The sequence below is a fragment of the Carcharodon carcharias genome, chromosome 12 (assembly GCF_017639515.1).
Source record: "Carcharodon carcharias isolate sCarCar2 chromosome 12, sCarCar2.pri, whole genome shotgun sequence".
Taxonomy (NCBI): Eukaryota; Metazoa; Chordata; class Chondrichthyes; order Lamniformes; family Lamnidae; genus Carcharodon; species Carcharodon carcharias.
The window spans coordinates 33,610,703-33,625,353 of record NC_054478.1 but is presented as its reverse complement, the minus strand read 5'-3'; the positions used below and the strand labels follow the sequence as shown (position 1 = coordinate 33,625,353).

Here is a 14,651-nt window from a genome sequence, read left to right as displayed (position 1 = left end):
GCAGAAAATTTACCCAAAGTTGTTTGTCATAATTAAAAATAAATTAGATAGCCACAATTTTTGTCGTGTGATTGTTTTTTTAGGTGTCTCAGGGGCAATATTTGCAGCTGCTGGCAGTGCTGTCACAGATGAATGCAAGAAGCTGGGTAAGTTACAAATATGTATAGATGTGTATTATATTTTTTCAAATCTCCAGTTAGACGTTTGAGTACTTTTGAGGCATGCAATTCATATCAGCAATCTCCAATGATCACAATTTTTACTTTTGTGAACACAGTCGAAGGCTAGCTGAGCAAGATATTTTTCTCTGTTACTGGCCACGAGGACCTGTTGATATTGTTGGAGTGCTCAAACTAGATATGATTGGTCATGGTCTTCGTCAATAGATGAAGTTCACACTTAATGGTGCAATTGTCTCTGATTTTTCATGGCCTGTCCAATCTTACAGTTGATGGACACGCGAATCAGCCAGCCGGACTTTACATTTTTCATCAATCCTCATCCAAGGGTGGGTCGAGGTTTCTGTTATTAACCAAAATAAAAATGAAAACCTGTGGACAGCATTTTTATCATCTATATGTTCAGGTGCCTGACTGTGATGCTTGGACATCTTTTTCCTGATTTTCAAAGCTTTATTTCATGGTCTTCGGGTCTGCAGTCCCTAATGCAGCTCTCTGGTTTCAGAGAACTTTCTCTCAGCGCTCGTCCACACCCACGGAAACATCATCGCCCACCCTCCTTCCGCCCCCACCCCGGCAGCGCTGAGCTTTTTATAGCGTATGCTTCACGCTAGCTGGGCTGTTAATTGGCCAGCCAGCTTGAAACCACAGACGGGGGCCGATCGCAGTCGGGGGTCTGTTTCCCGACCACTCCCGGGCCCGTCAATCATGACCACCCGCAAAACTATCTTTGGAAATTGTTGCACATTTGGCCTCTGTAACCATTGCAGCAAGGTATTGTGCAATGAATACAGCATCTATGGAGAGAGAAACTAAGGTTAATGTTCCAGAATCTGGAATGTTAACCATTTCTGAACAAGTGTTACTTGACTTGCTGAGCGTTTCGAGCATTTTTCTTGTTTTTATTTGCTACGTAGCATTTAATTTCAGCTAAACCAGATCTGGAATGACTGAACTAATGAGATGAAGGACTTTACCAGGAATGACTATTGTGGCCTATCTGGCTGCTCCTAAAGTTCAAGTATGATAGACTCTTATAACCTATTACAATTCAGGCTTTTTCATTCCCAACAAAAATATTCTGCTCCCATCGTAAATTTTAATTTTCCTATGAACTAAAATAACATCTAACACACAAGTTAAACTGGGATAGCATGGCCCGAAAGAACAAGAAGCTCATTTCTTGTCTCTGGTTAACATGTAGTGTTCCCACTATGCGCTCACATCATTTCAAAAGATGATTAGCGTCGGTCTACCATATACTTTCATACGAGATTAAACTACCAGGCAGCTGTATCATAGCTAGTGTCATTGAAAGTGACAAACTTTAATGGTGAATTGTTGAGGCTGGTCCACATAGATGAGCAGTTTTGAACCAGAAATGACAGATATAAGTAGACAGCCAGTGAGGTATACTCCTTTGAAAAGCAATTTTTTGCAGTTCTTTCAAACAATTCTTGTGGGAAGGGGAGTTTTTTTTGGAAGCAGTTTCTTGATCCTGCCCACTCTTTCTGGAATTAAATAAGAATTCTGAGCCATGAAATCACTTGTTACTCTTTTGAGATTTGTAACTATTTGGCATGTCATAAATGCTGACATGAGAATAGTGCCTTTGAGACATCCTGAGCTATAAAAAGTGCTACATAAATGCAATTCTTGCTTCTAAAACACATAAAACTTTCTGAAATAGTCTTGCCTTGAGCAGCTAATCTAAGAGACAAAGTATTTACTTAAAAAGTAGAGAACGACACATAATACACATGTGCAAATACATGCTGATGTCCAATTACAATGTTTGACAAGTGCTCTCTTTACATGGTGCCGGATTAGATTATATTGTAGCTTAACAATTGAGCATTAATTATACAGAGTATCTATTGATGCCACTGTGCCGGCCAATAAGTTGCACTATGTAAGCCAGTGAGTTTGAGGTGGGACTTACAGTAGCACTCACCACCAACATCGGCCCAAGTCTTCCGGTATCTGGATCGATGGAGATAGGACTTAAGTTGGGAGATGCGTGTCAGGGCCCTCCAGAAGTCCTGACACACACACACATGTGCTGAAATTACACTTGAAGTTTAAACTTCCGATGGGCTGATTTCCACTGCCTTGGCAAAAGTTTCAGGCACTGAGCTCAATGTCAGAGACTTGAGACAGATACATGCAACTTACCTGGATACTTACCATGGAAATATTATATTGGTTAATACCTGGTCTAGCTCAGTTATTAGCTAACTGAATTGAGCCCCACAACCAACACCCCGACCTGACCTGACCCATGTACCTCCCTGACCCAACTGCTCACCTCAACTCTACTACCCCACAACCACCCGACTACCTCCCCGACCATCTGACTACCCGGCTCAACCACCTCACTACCCAATCACTGCCTCACTCACTTACCCACGCACCTCACCCACTCATCCATTCACTAACCCACTCACTTACTGAAGGACTTGGACCTTTAAAAACTCGCCTGAATACGGCAGCTACTGTTATGAGAAAGGGACATGACACAACGATCTTTCCTGGTGATGGCTATGCTGATCCTTCGATGCTAAAGCTGGGATCAGAAGTCTTGGTTGAAAATTCGCAAAAGGGTCGGGTTATAGAAATCTTTGCGGGCAATGTCAATGCGCGCAGCATTGATGCTGACCTGAGATTTGGGCCATTACTTATTCAACAAGACAGCAAAGAAAACAAAGTCTATTCAATCAAGCAAGACAGTCTATTTAAACAGTGAACTACAGTAAACAGTCTTCAGAGTCTATTTAAAAAGAGCCCCTATGAACTACAGCAAATTGAATTCATGACTGAAACTACAGCCATACTACTCTGGATAAAAGTAGGTTGATTTCTCCAGCCAAATGCAGGAAGTGGAGGATAGTTTCATGCAAATTATGGCCATAATTTTTACTTCATCTCATTTGCGTTTTTTTGCAAAACCTCATCCACAGGTGGAATCAGGTTTCAATCCATCATTAAAATGCTTTCAAAATTTCATACTAATTTCTAATTTCATGTGACAGAGTCATATGAGGGGACATGATTTTTAACACCTTAAAATGCTTTATTTTTACTTTTTTTTATATCTTCATCTCCCTGAGGCAGCTCTCAGGGAACTTTTCCTGTGAGCACTTGCACGCATGCGCAAACTTGCGTGCTCGTGCTCCTACCCCCCACCACCCCCCCCGGCCCCCCAACACACAGGCAGCGCTGAGTGCTGCAGCACGGAATTAAGGCCTGCCCAGCGTGAAATCAGAGGCGGCACTCGACTTCCCGACCGCTCCCAACTTCCCCTCCCGAGCCCACCCAACGAGATAAAAATTCTGGCCTATGTGTGTAAAATCAGTCCCAGTCATTTATACCAGTGCGGGTTCCAGACATGAACAATGGGAGAATTTCTATTCTAACCAGGAAGAGTGATTCACCATATACAACCTTAACGGTATCTAGCATTTGGAGATGCTTGGTGACATGTTTTCCTAAAGCATCATTTGTTCATAATCATCTGTGTTTTTATATACTTAAAACAAAGCTAAGCGTGTAATAATTATTTTCTGACTCTGCAGTTGTGGATGTTGTTTAAATGCATTTATGTTATTGAGCTTTCATAGGTAGAGAAAATAGATGTAGTTTTTATTTAACTTCATGTCTGTGATTTATTTAGGTTCTCAGCCTAATGATGGTGTTGTAGTCACTGGAAGTGGAAATCTTGCCTGCGATTACATCATTCATATGGTCGGCCAAACTAGTCCAGCCATGATAACAGCCTCAGTAGAAAAAGTATTGCAGGAATGTGAACTAAATCAGATTGCCACAGTATCTTTCCCTGCTCTAGGAACAGGTAACTGCAGTCAGGACACAAGATTTTCATCTTTTCCTCTACTCCACTTCTCTCCTCTCCTGAAGGTGTTGTTTGCTGCTGAGATACAGTTCCATGAGAACCAGTGTGCCTCCGGCACCTCTTCTAAATGACTATTATTCATGTGTGTCTCTTGACAATGCACATCATCTGGCTTTCAGCTATAATGGTATCGCAGCTAGGCATAATTTGTTTCTTATCCAACACATGTACACTTATAGCAACTGTTGTCAATAATAATTGGGTGTAAAAACTAGGGCAAATTCTCACCCCCCACCCCCCCACCACCCCCCCAACCCAACCCAACCCAGGAATAGACCAACCTTCGCATCCTCAACTGCTGTCTTGACTATGATTAACTAACTGAACAGAGACAGGAGTTGAAAGTAGAGACCAGCTGGATCTGCATGGCTCAATCCATGTTAGCGTCTGATTATTTAACGTTGCTTCGTCATTGTCTTCAGCTTCCTTGTTAAAACATTTTTTGATCTCACTGGATAATGTGCATCATGTTAACACTGCTCAAGTTATGAGCTGCTTACCTGATATTTGCTGCTCAGTGCTCACTAATAAATGGTCAGAAGAGGTTCCAAACTAGTGTCTCATTGAATGTGATACTCTGATAGCACCCAGTAATCTGACTTGTACAACTGTTGACTTATAGGGTCAGATTTTCAAAATGGGTTCGAGAATCCAACATCCAGATAAATTCCAGGTGCTGACCCTGTCCCACAGCTACGTCACTCATGTGATGCTATTTGTAACCGTAAGAGCCCTAATTAGGCAGGAAGCAAGCTCGGCACCGTGATTCCAGGAGGTGGAGCTGCCTGCTTGGTGCCAATGGCAAAGGCAGGCATTAGCCATGCTGGATAAAAGCAAAATACTGCAGATGCTGGAAATCTGAAACAAAAACAAAAATAGCTGGAAAAACTCGGCAGGCCTGGCAGCATCTGCAGAGAGGAATACAGTTAACGTTTCGAGTCCGTAAGACTCTTCATCAGAACGTGCCATGTTGGACCTTGCCACTGCCTTGCTGAAGAGAACAAGCAGCAAATCAGAAGCCCATGGCAGATAAAGGTTGGGAATGAAGGCAACCGGGTCTAACTAAGGTAATGCACACGTCCCGGCATATATTACCCAAGGGCCCAATAACTTTCACCGTCTCATTAGGAACTCGGGATGAAGCCGACAGCTGCGCACTAACATGCGAGCATTGTTCGGGTTCGCCAAAATCAACTTCAAAAATCACATTCCTGAATATTCCAGCCCTTTAACAAGCTCCTATATTTGGTTAATGGGCCATTAATTGGTGGCAAGCCAGGTCCCTGTTCACTCCCCCAAACCCGTCAGCACTTTGAAGATTTGAAACTGTCCGAGAGGTGTCAGGATCCTGAGAAGACCTCCAGAACTGCGATTTTCAAATCGCATCCTCACCAGCTCCTGACGCCTTGAGCATTTGAAAATCCGGCCCAAAGGTCCCACCTGGACTTATTAGTGGAGCAGCGCAGCCCACACAAAATTATATATATAAGTATAATACAGGACACAGCTTAACAAAGGATGTGAGGTTGATTCATGTGCTGACAACCTGTAGGTCGAATCAGTAAATATTTGCCACAGTTAGTTATGTTTGAAAAGTCAAATGCATTCAGTTGGCATATCATAATAATAGGGAGGCACCCTCCCCCTCCCCCGACCCCTCTCTCTCTCTGATACTGGTAATATAAGTCAATAATTTGACCAAAGATATGTCTAACATTGATTTAGATCCGCTTCTGGTTTCATCTTAATTTCATTTTGCTAAGACTTTGTCCTTTTTCAGGAATGGGAGGAGTGAAGCCGCAGGATGCTATTGAAAGTATTTTGGCTGGATTTGGAAATCACTTATCACAAACCAAGCCATCAGTGATTACATTCATTTACGTTGTTGTCTACGATCATAAAGTCTACGACGTCTTTTCTGATGTCTTGCAACAAAAATCACAACAGGTAAGAGAAGCTTTAAAATTAGCTACGACATTTTGCAGCCTTAAAATGAAATCAGACGGAGGGGCTTTTAAAATGAAGTATGGGGAACTTACACATTCCTTTCTTGCCCCTTTCTGGCTAGAATACTCACCCCAGCCTTTCTGGCTAGAATACTCACCCCAGCCCAGAGGGATCATTTGGACCAAATTTAATGGGCTGAATTTTGCCGTTGGCGAGCAAGGGGCAGGGCTCCACTTAAATTTCAGGAAGGTGGGGGCGCAGCAAAATCAGCTGCGGGCCCGCCAACCTGTCAATGGCCAATTGAGGCTATTGACAAGATCAATTAAAGTATTTCGTGTACCTGCCCATCCAACCTTAAGGAGCCTCAGAGGGCAATAGAAAACACATGAAAGCTCATCCACCAGCGGGATATTTCATGTAGGGATTTAATAAAATTTTAGTGTAATTTATGAACATGTCACATCTCATGTGACATTGTCACGTGAGATGGGACATGTTAAAGATTTTTTTTCTATTTTTAATGTTTTTAAAAGTGTCAGCGATCTCCCTGAGGCAACACTTAGCCTCAGGGAATGTGCATTCTTCTGGGGAATCCCCCCGCCCGCCCGCACAGGAAGTGCATAGCGCTTCCCGCCGGACATCATGCTGGGTGGGCCTTAATTGATGCCCCCACGTAAAATGGTGGTGGGGCCCGCTTCTCCGGTGGGGATCGGCTCCCCGCCCGCCAGAGATTGGGTCAGGCCCACCCGCTCAACAGGCAGAAAATTCTGCCCAATATTTTAACCTAAGGCTTGTGCAGAGGAGCACTGATGGTTTCTTTGCCAGGCCAAGCTTCTGGGACCAGGAGCCAGGGCCAGAAGAGGCCCCAAGCAAGGTATATTTTTAATGTATTTTTCAATTCCATTGTAGGTTAAGAGGATCAGAAGTGTTTCTCTGGGTCTTGCAAGGAAACTTTGATTCTCCTCTATCCTGGTTTTCTTCCATGGTGCAAATTCCCTTATGGCAGCAATCGTGCCCCTGGGGCCATTAGTGACAGCATCACGCCACCTGATTTTATTCGCCATATTGGCCAGGAACTCAGAAAGTTAATGAGGTCTGGCCACTTAAATCGAGCGCCTCCTGATGGGCCGGTCGTTCACTTTGCCACCCGAGAGTTAAAATTGTGTCGTGTTCTTTTACAAGTGAAAGCCCAGGAACAGGCTGAACGCTTACTCTCTTGGTCAGGATGAAGTACGGGTGGAAAGAAAGAAAAGAATCCTAATATTTTTAACGCTCAACAATTTTTCTTTCAGATGTTGAAGGCTAAGGAGATAAACATTGGCAAAGTAAAAGTGATAGCTCTTCAAGGTGATATCACAGCAGAACAGACTGACGCCATTGTAAACTGCTCAAATGTCAAACTTAACCGAAACAAGGGTGAGCGGCAATGTTTGTTCACACATCAGTTTTCTAACAGCTACTTGCATTATTAATGACCTTTTGCTCTCAATAAAACATCCCAAGGCGCTTCACAGGAGTACTAGAATAACATAAGAAATAGGAGTAGGAGTAAACTAGAACCCCTTGAGTTTGCTACACCATTCAATAAGGTCATGGCTGATCTTTTACATCAACACCACTATGCAGCATATAGTTCAGGATATTAGAGGAGCATGTAAGAAGAGCAATACTATAACCATTAGGAGGTTGTTTTCCTGGCTGGTATACTTAGAACACGGGGGCACAATCTCAGGATGAGAGACTGATCATTTAGGATTGAGATGAGGAGAAATATCTTCACAGGAAAGGGAATTCTGTAGAATTGTCTACCTCAGAAGGTAATGGATGAACCTCCGTTGAATATAGCAGAGGCATTAAACTAATATCTTGTGCCTGTCTTCACTCTGGAAGACACAGAGGACATACTGGAAATTATGGGGAACCAAATGTCTAATGTGAGCGAGGAACTGAAAGTATTCAATATGAGGAAAGAAAAAAAAATACTGGAGAAGTTAATGAGACTAAAAGCCAACTATTCCCCTGGACCTAATAACCTACATTCTAGAGTTTTAAAAGAGCGACTGCAGAGATAGTGGATGCACTGGTTTTGATCTTTCAAAGTTGTCTATATTCTGTCCAGCTCTCAGATTACTGTTAGGGGGTCTATAAACTCTTCACACCAGTGTTTTCTGCCCATTGTTATTTCTTCATTCCACCCATACTGATTCTACACCCTGATTCCCTGGATTAAGCTCCTTTCTCACTATTGCCTTTGACTCGCGCTTTATTATCAGGACTACTCCACCTCTTTTCAATTTTGCCTTTTTTTTCTAAGAGTCAAATATCGTCAAATATCTAGTTCCCAACCTTGATCAGAGAGGGCTTTAGATCATGTATCTCTATTTGTGCCATTAATTATTCTTGTTAACCCATCTATCCCATTACAAATGCTTTATGCGTTAAGATAGAGCGACTTTAATTTTAACATTTCACTATATTTCCCCATTTTGGCCTTAGTCATTAATACCCTCCTGATGCATCCTGCTTAATTTTATCTAAATCACTACCTTACACTATAATTTTGAGTTTTCAGGCTGATGAATTTACTCTTATCTGAACCTCCGTCACCCTCATTAGTTTAAAGCCCTATCTACCTGCCCTGTTGTTTGATTTACCAGTGGTTTCAGCCTATTTTAACTTGAATCCATCCTAATGGGACAACTCCCTCTTTCCTGCACCAGTGGATTGCTTCATGAACTCTGATGAACCACATCATTCTTTCAGCCTTGTATTTAATCTTCTAATTTGTTTGTCCGTATGTAATTTGCATGGGGCTCAGGTAGCAATAAAGAGATTATTGCCTTTGAGGTTCTGCTTTTTATTAATTTGTGACTAAGCTCCTCAAACTCTCTTAGCAGAATCTCATTCATAATTCTACCGAAGTCATTGGTTTCTACATGGACCATGACAACTGGATCATCTCCCTCCCACTCCAAGTTCTTCTCTAGCCCAGTCAAACATTGCCCAGTCCTTAACCCTGGCACCCGGCAGGCAACACAACCTTGAGGACTCCCAGTCACGGCTATAGAGAACAGCATGACCCCCTGACAGTACTGTCCCCTTGTTTCACACTAAGCCACATATTAGGGCAGATAACCAAAAGGTTGGTCAAAAAGAAAGGTTTTAATAAATTAAAAGCAAAATACTGCGGATGCTGGAAATCTGAAACGAAAACAAAAATAGCTGGAAAAACTCAGCAGGTCTGACAGCATCTGCGGAGAGGAATACAGTTAACTGTGTTCCTCTCCAAGGTTTTAATAAAGTTGGTCTTAAGGAAGGAGAGAGAAAGCTAGAGAGGTGGCAATGGTTAGGGAAAGAATTACAGACTTAAGGGCTTAAGCAACAGAAGGCTGGGCCACCAGTGGTGGAGTGATTAAAAATGGGGATGTGCAAGATGCCAGAGTTGGAATAGCAAAGATTTGATGGAGGGTGGTGGTGCTGGAGGGGATCACAGGTGAGGCCACGGAGCAATTTGAAAACCAGGATAAGCTGCGTATGCAGCAGGACAGGGTCACTTTTCACTCTTCTTAACTTTTTGTCTCACCAACCCACCTGAAGCATCTCCCATTCACCTTGGATGGTATCGAGCCCTCTAAGTCAGATGAGATTGCTGCCAACTGATTCAGCCGGACAAATGATTATGTGAAATAATGTCTGAAAGAATTTGTTTTTAGAGGCTCATTACAGCTGGGATATCAGTGCAAAATTCCCTTTTACAGTTAGCTACTATGAGAGAAGCTTAAACTGTGTTTTCATCTGTTTTGAACTGTAAAGATACGGAACTATGTGGATAATTGATCTCATAGATGGTCTATGGTATTTTTCCTTTTTGATTTGCTTCCAAGTTTGCGTTAACTCCTTGATGGGGTCAAGCTCCAGGGGCACCTCATGTATATTCCAAATGAGCTTTATTGTATGTAAGCTTTGACAGTAAGTGTTGGCAAGCTATTATACCATGAGGACTTCATAACTAAGCCTTATCTTGTCCACAAATGCACACTTCCAGCAGGTGTCACAGGAAAGTGGTCAGGAGTGGGATGACTGATCAACTTTTCTCCTTATCGAACCCGAATCTAACGTCAGCTAAAAGCAGTGGACTAGAACCAAGCCATCTGCCCTGGCTTCTTCCCTTCAGGAGACATCTGACCTAGAGAAAAGGATTCCTTCCAGAGGAGAGAGTGGAAAAAAAGTGGATGCAAGCCCTCATTGGAAATTGATATGCTATCAGATAAAAAGGTCATATTAACCCAGCATAGATCGCATGGCAGTATTCAGTTACATTAGGGGTCTGCTGAAATTTACAGATCTTTAGTACAAAAGTTAAATTCTTTGTAAAATGGGAATTGCCTTTCAGCCTCAATAATTAACTTCTCCACTTTGCAGGGGTTTCTGGTGCTATTCTAAAAGCAGCAGGCCAATCAGTCGTGGATGAATGTAGTCAACTGGGTGAGTAACTGTAGAGCATCTGCCTCTTCATGCGGATAAATGCAAGCTCAAAATGGGTTTGGCAATTGTTTGCCAGAAGATAATGAGTGCAAAGTTAATGCTAGTAACAGCTCTAAGTTCAGAAAGTGGAGGAACTAAAGGGTCACTTGTTCAAAGGCTCTTAGTGTCTGACCAAGGGACCCACCATCAGAAAGGGTGGGTGGGGAGTGGGGTAGCACAGAAAGACATCCCCCCTTGCTCTTGTGGTCACCCCCCCACCCAACCTCTCCCGCAACCCCCAGCCTGCGACCCCACTCTCGCCATTGTTCACCTGTGGTATACTGCCAGAAATCACCAACTCCCTGATGGCACTGTGTTCAATAGAGCTGCCAGTCTCTGATTGGCTGGCGGCTCTCAATGGGCAAAACTTCCGCCCTCGGGGTCCTGGATCCTAGGGAAGACCTGACACTGTCCAGTTAAGTGACTTAATTTGGCCCAAAAACAAGGCACTGTGGGGCTCTCACAAGCTCTGCAGCCAGTGGATGAGACCCCCAGGAAGTCCATTAAATTCTCCCCCCCACCCACAGAGTGATCAATGCATAGAATAGACTGCCAGATTTAGCAGTGAAGACAAAAGCAATCAAATTATTTAAGAAACAGTTGGATGCTGGAATGGGGAGGCTTTTGGTTTATTTTGGATGGACGAATTTAGAGGATTAAAATGACCTTTCATATCCATAACTAACTTGCAAGGTTCTGGTACTCCACGGCCTTTTAGAAACACACTGATCAGCTTTTGAGCCTACAGAGGTTAATGCCTGCTACCAACAAGTTATTGAATTGTTGACAATGGAAGTGGTTTTCCTTTCAGACAGATTTCTGTTTTCTCTGCCATAGGAGTCCAAAGCAATGATAGTGTTACAAGCACAGCAGCAGGAAACCTTCAAGTAAAATACATCCTACATTTGGCTGGCTGGATGAAGGTGAAAAATACAAAAGGATCTGTTGGCAAAGTTCTGAAGAAATGCGAAGACCTAAAAATAAGTTCAGTTTCTTTTCCAGCAATGGGAACAGGCAAGATTTAGTACAATATGTATAAAATATATTGTGTACCTTTATACTAATGTGTTATAGAAAACATGTGGTATAAGATGGCTCAATAACAACAGGGTGAGACCATTGCACAGCTCACCACAAAACAAAATTTTTGCTGAAAATTACACTCAAGCTTCCTCCTGATTACGAGTTTGTTTTTCTTAGCTGCAGAATCCAGGAAGTCATTTACAAGATAACCCTTCCCCACTGTTAAAACACATCACCAAGTTGTGTGGACAGTTCCCAGGGAAATGTCCGTGAGGGATAGACCCAGCGTCTGTGAAAGCTCTGTTTTAAAAAAAAGTTAACAAAAAATATCTGGAAGCATGAAAAGGATATATCTGTAAAAATAACCACAAACCTGTCAAATTGTCACAGGAACCCAGCTGGTTCATTAGTGCCCTTAAGGAAGCAAACTTGCTATACTTGCACAGTTGGCCTTTGTGTCATTCCAGCTTCCACACCAACATTGTTGATTCCAAGCCACTCAATCGCATCAAACTATTAGAAAGAAACGAATGGCTAAAATCAGATAGACCACTCAGATATGGCCTAGGCACCAAACTAAAGAAACGACAAAAGCACATCCAGCCCAGTCAAGTCTATGAAGTCTCTATGAAGTAATGAGTCAGTGCTGGTTCCAAATTTGGGAAAGGTGTCTCACAGATCAGATAAACAATAGCCTGACATAGTCAGACTTACAGAATTATATTAATCAACCAACATTCCAGATACTTACATCATCTACCTAGGCATGTCTCACCAGTGCGCCATTGCTCATTTCATTGAATCAGAGAAGATTAATAGGATATTTGATATAAATGTTCAAAATTATGAAAGATTTTGATCAGGTGAACAAGAAAAACTATTTCTTCTGGTTAGTAAGTTGATAGCTAGAGGGCATAAATTTAAGATTGTCACTAAAAGAAAACCGGTGGGAGACCCATGTCACTTCGTTGGCTTGACTGAATTCGGTGCCTCCCAGGGGTCATTTTTCCTGCTGGCGGGATTGGGATGTGCTGCCTCCATGCCCCCCCCCCCAACACACACCCTCCCCCACTCGATTTTCTGGCTTGCCCTCAATGTAGTCCACTCCAGTGGGCTGCACAAAATCCAACCCTGTGATTTTTATTTAAAATCAGTGGCTTGCTCAGAAATGGAATAAACTGCAAAGAGAACTGGTGGAAACAGAATCCACAGTAACTCCTGAAGTAAAGGAGAAGATGATGGAGAAAAGGCAGGTGAAGAGGAGAGTTTTTTTTTAAGAGAACTGGCCCAATTGTCATGAGCTGACAAGCTCCTTCTGTCCATTCAAACTCCATGGCCCTATTCCTTTTCTTTCTTGAAGCTATCTTAAATAGTAATCCACAATAGGAAGTTTGTTTATGCCGTCTCCAAAGTGGGTAGACAGCCCCACAGAGAATAACAGAAGGGTTAGTATTCAAATTGTCGTGTGTAACGAAGAAAACCATTCAAAATGGAGAAATAGCCACCCTGTGAGGCTTTAAAATCCCTGTTTAATTCTAGCTTCTTTTTGAGTGGTCTTCTATCTTTCTTCAGCATTGAGGAGCCCTGATACCCTTGGTAGCTGCAAGGTCGACTTTTAAACCAGTCAGTTACTTTAAGATCATGTGGTCTAATAGATCTAAATAAACATAGTCAGACTTGGGTGAAGGGTCTTAAGTGTGGTGTCTGGAATGTTACAGAGTAAAAAAAGAAAGCTTGCACTTATGTAACTCATTTCATCACTAAATTTGTCCCAAATACTTTGCTCTTCATTTACAATGAAGAATGTTTAAAGTGCAATGAGTGTTGCAAAGTAGGAAATGCAGCCAGTTTTCACACAGCAACCTCCTACAATGTGATAATGACCAGATCACCGATTTTAGAATGTTGTTCCATGGAAAAATATTGGCCAGGGATAATCCCCCCACTCTTCTTCACAGCAGTTGTACCTTGGCTTAGCACCTCATTTGAGAGATGGTACCTCAATCAGGGTAGCACTCTTTTGGCACAGCATTGGAGTGCTCGTCTTAATTTTTGAGCTCAAATCCTGGAGTGAGATTTGAACTTATAACCATCTGATTCAGGGGTAAGCATGCTACAGCTGAACTATGGTCCTATTGTAATATCATGCTTCCCCCAACCCCCTATCCAGCCATAATCAAATAGCTTGCTGTCACTCACTGTCTTGCGTGCAAAGAACGGTTACTTGAGCAAAGTACTGCAGGTTAACTACTGTCTTTGGAATTATACCCCATCAAAGGGGCAATACTTTAAACTGAAGATGGGAGGGGAAAATTAAAGTAAGAATGACAATGCAACAGAAATAATTGATAGCAAAGCAGTGTGGTTAAGGATTTAATAGTTTTCTTACTTTGCAGTCTTTCTTTTGTTAAAATTTCTCATTGCATTCTATTTAACCACACAAATCTTTTTCTTTAGGGGAAGGAAAACTGAAGCCTAGTGATGTTGCAAATGCACTGCTGGATGCCATAAGTGATTATGTGGTAGACTTTGTTCAACCTTCACTCTCTGTGATAAGGATTGTTTTGTTCAACTCACTGTTGATGGATCCATTTTGTCAATGTATGGAGCAGCGTTTCAGAATTTCACGGCCTGCGGGTGAGGAATTATTTCAGCACAATACTCCTGCAGGCGTTTCCATAATCATGAAACCCAGTTCAGTAATTGTCCTTACTTTGAACTGTTAGCATTAGGCTGTTGCAAGTCAGCTTCATTCACTCTTGACTCACCATGTGCCATTATCTCAGAGAAGAAATCACGGATCCACTGCAACGTTCCTATTTGCTATATTAGCCAGCCTTGTGACAACAACAAAAAAAGGTGCTTTTCAGGAGCATTATCAAGCAAACTTTGACACCAAGCCACATAAAAAGAAATTAGGGCAGATGACCAAAGATTTGATCAAAGAAATAGATTTTAAGGTGTCTCTTAAAATGAGAAAAGAGAGGTTAAGGGGCAGAGAGGTTTAGGGAGGAAATTCCAAATCTTAAGGCTTTGCCATGGCAGCCAATGGTGGAGCAATTAAAATT

General features: G+C 42.3%; 1 protein-coding gene across 2 annotated transcripts in view; it reads left to right on the top strand.

Annotated features, from left to right (window-relative positions):
* The window catches only part of LOC121284966 (protein mono-ADP-ribosyltransferase PARP14-like), a 58,525-nt gene that overhangs the window by 31,625 nt on the left and 12,249 nt on the right, over positions 1–14,651 (top strand). For both annotated transcript variants that reach the window (XM_041200965.1, XM_041200964.1), the window contains 7 exons: positions 84–146; positions 3,853–4,029; positions 5,870–6,036; positions 7,329–7,452; positions 10,459–10,521; positions 11,398–11,574; positions 14,041–14,220. In XM_041200965.1, coding sequence (XP_041056899.1) covers positions 84–146; positions 3,853–4,029; positions 5,870–6,036; positions 7,329–7,452; positions 10,459–10,521; positions 11,398–11,574; positions 14,041–14,220 — 951 coding nt within the window. The remainder of the gene's footprint in view (positions 1–83; positions 147–3,852; positions 4,030–5,869; positions 6,037–7,328; positions 7,453–10,458; positions 10,522–11,397; positions 11,575–14,040; positions 14,221–14,651) is intronic.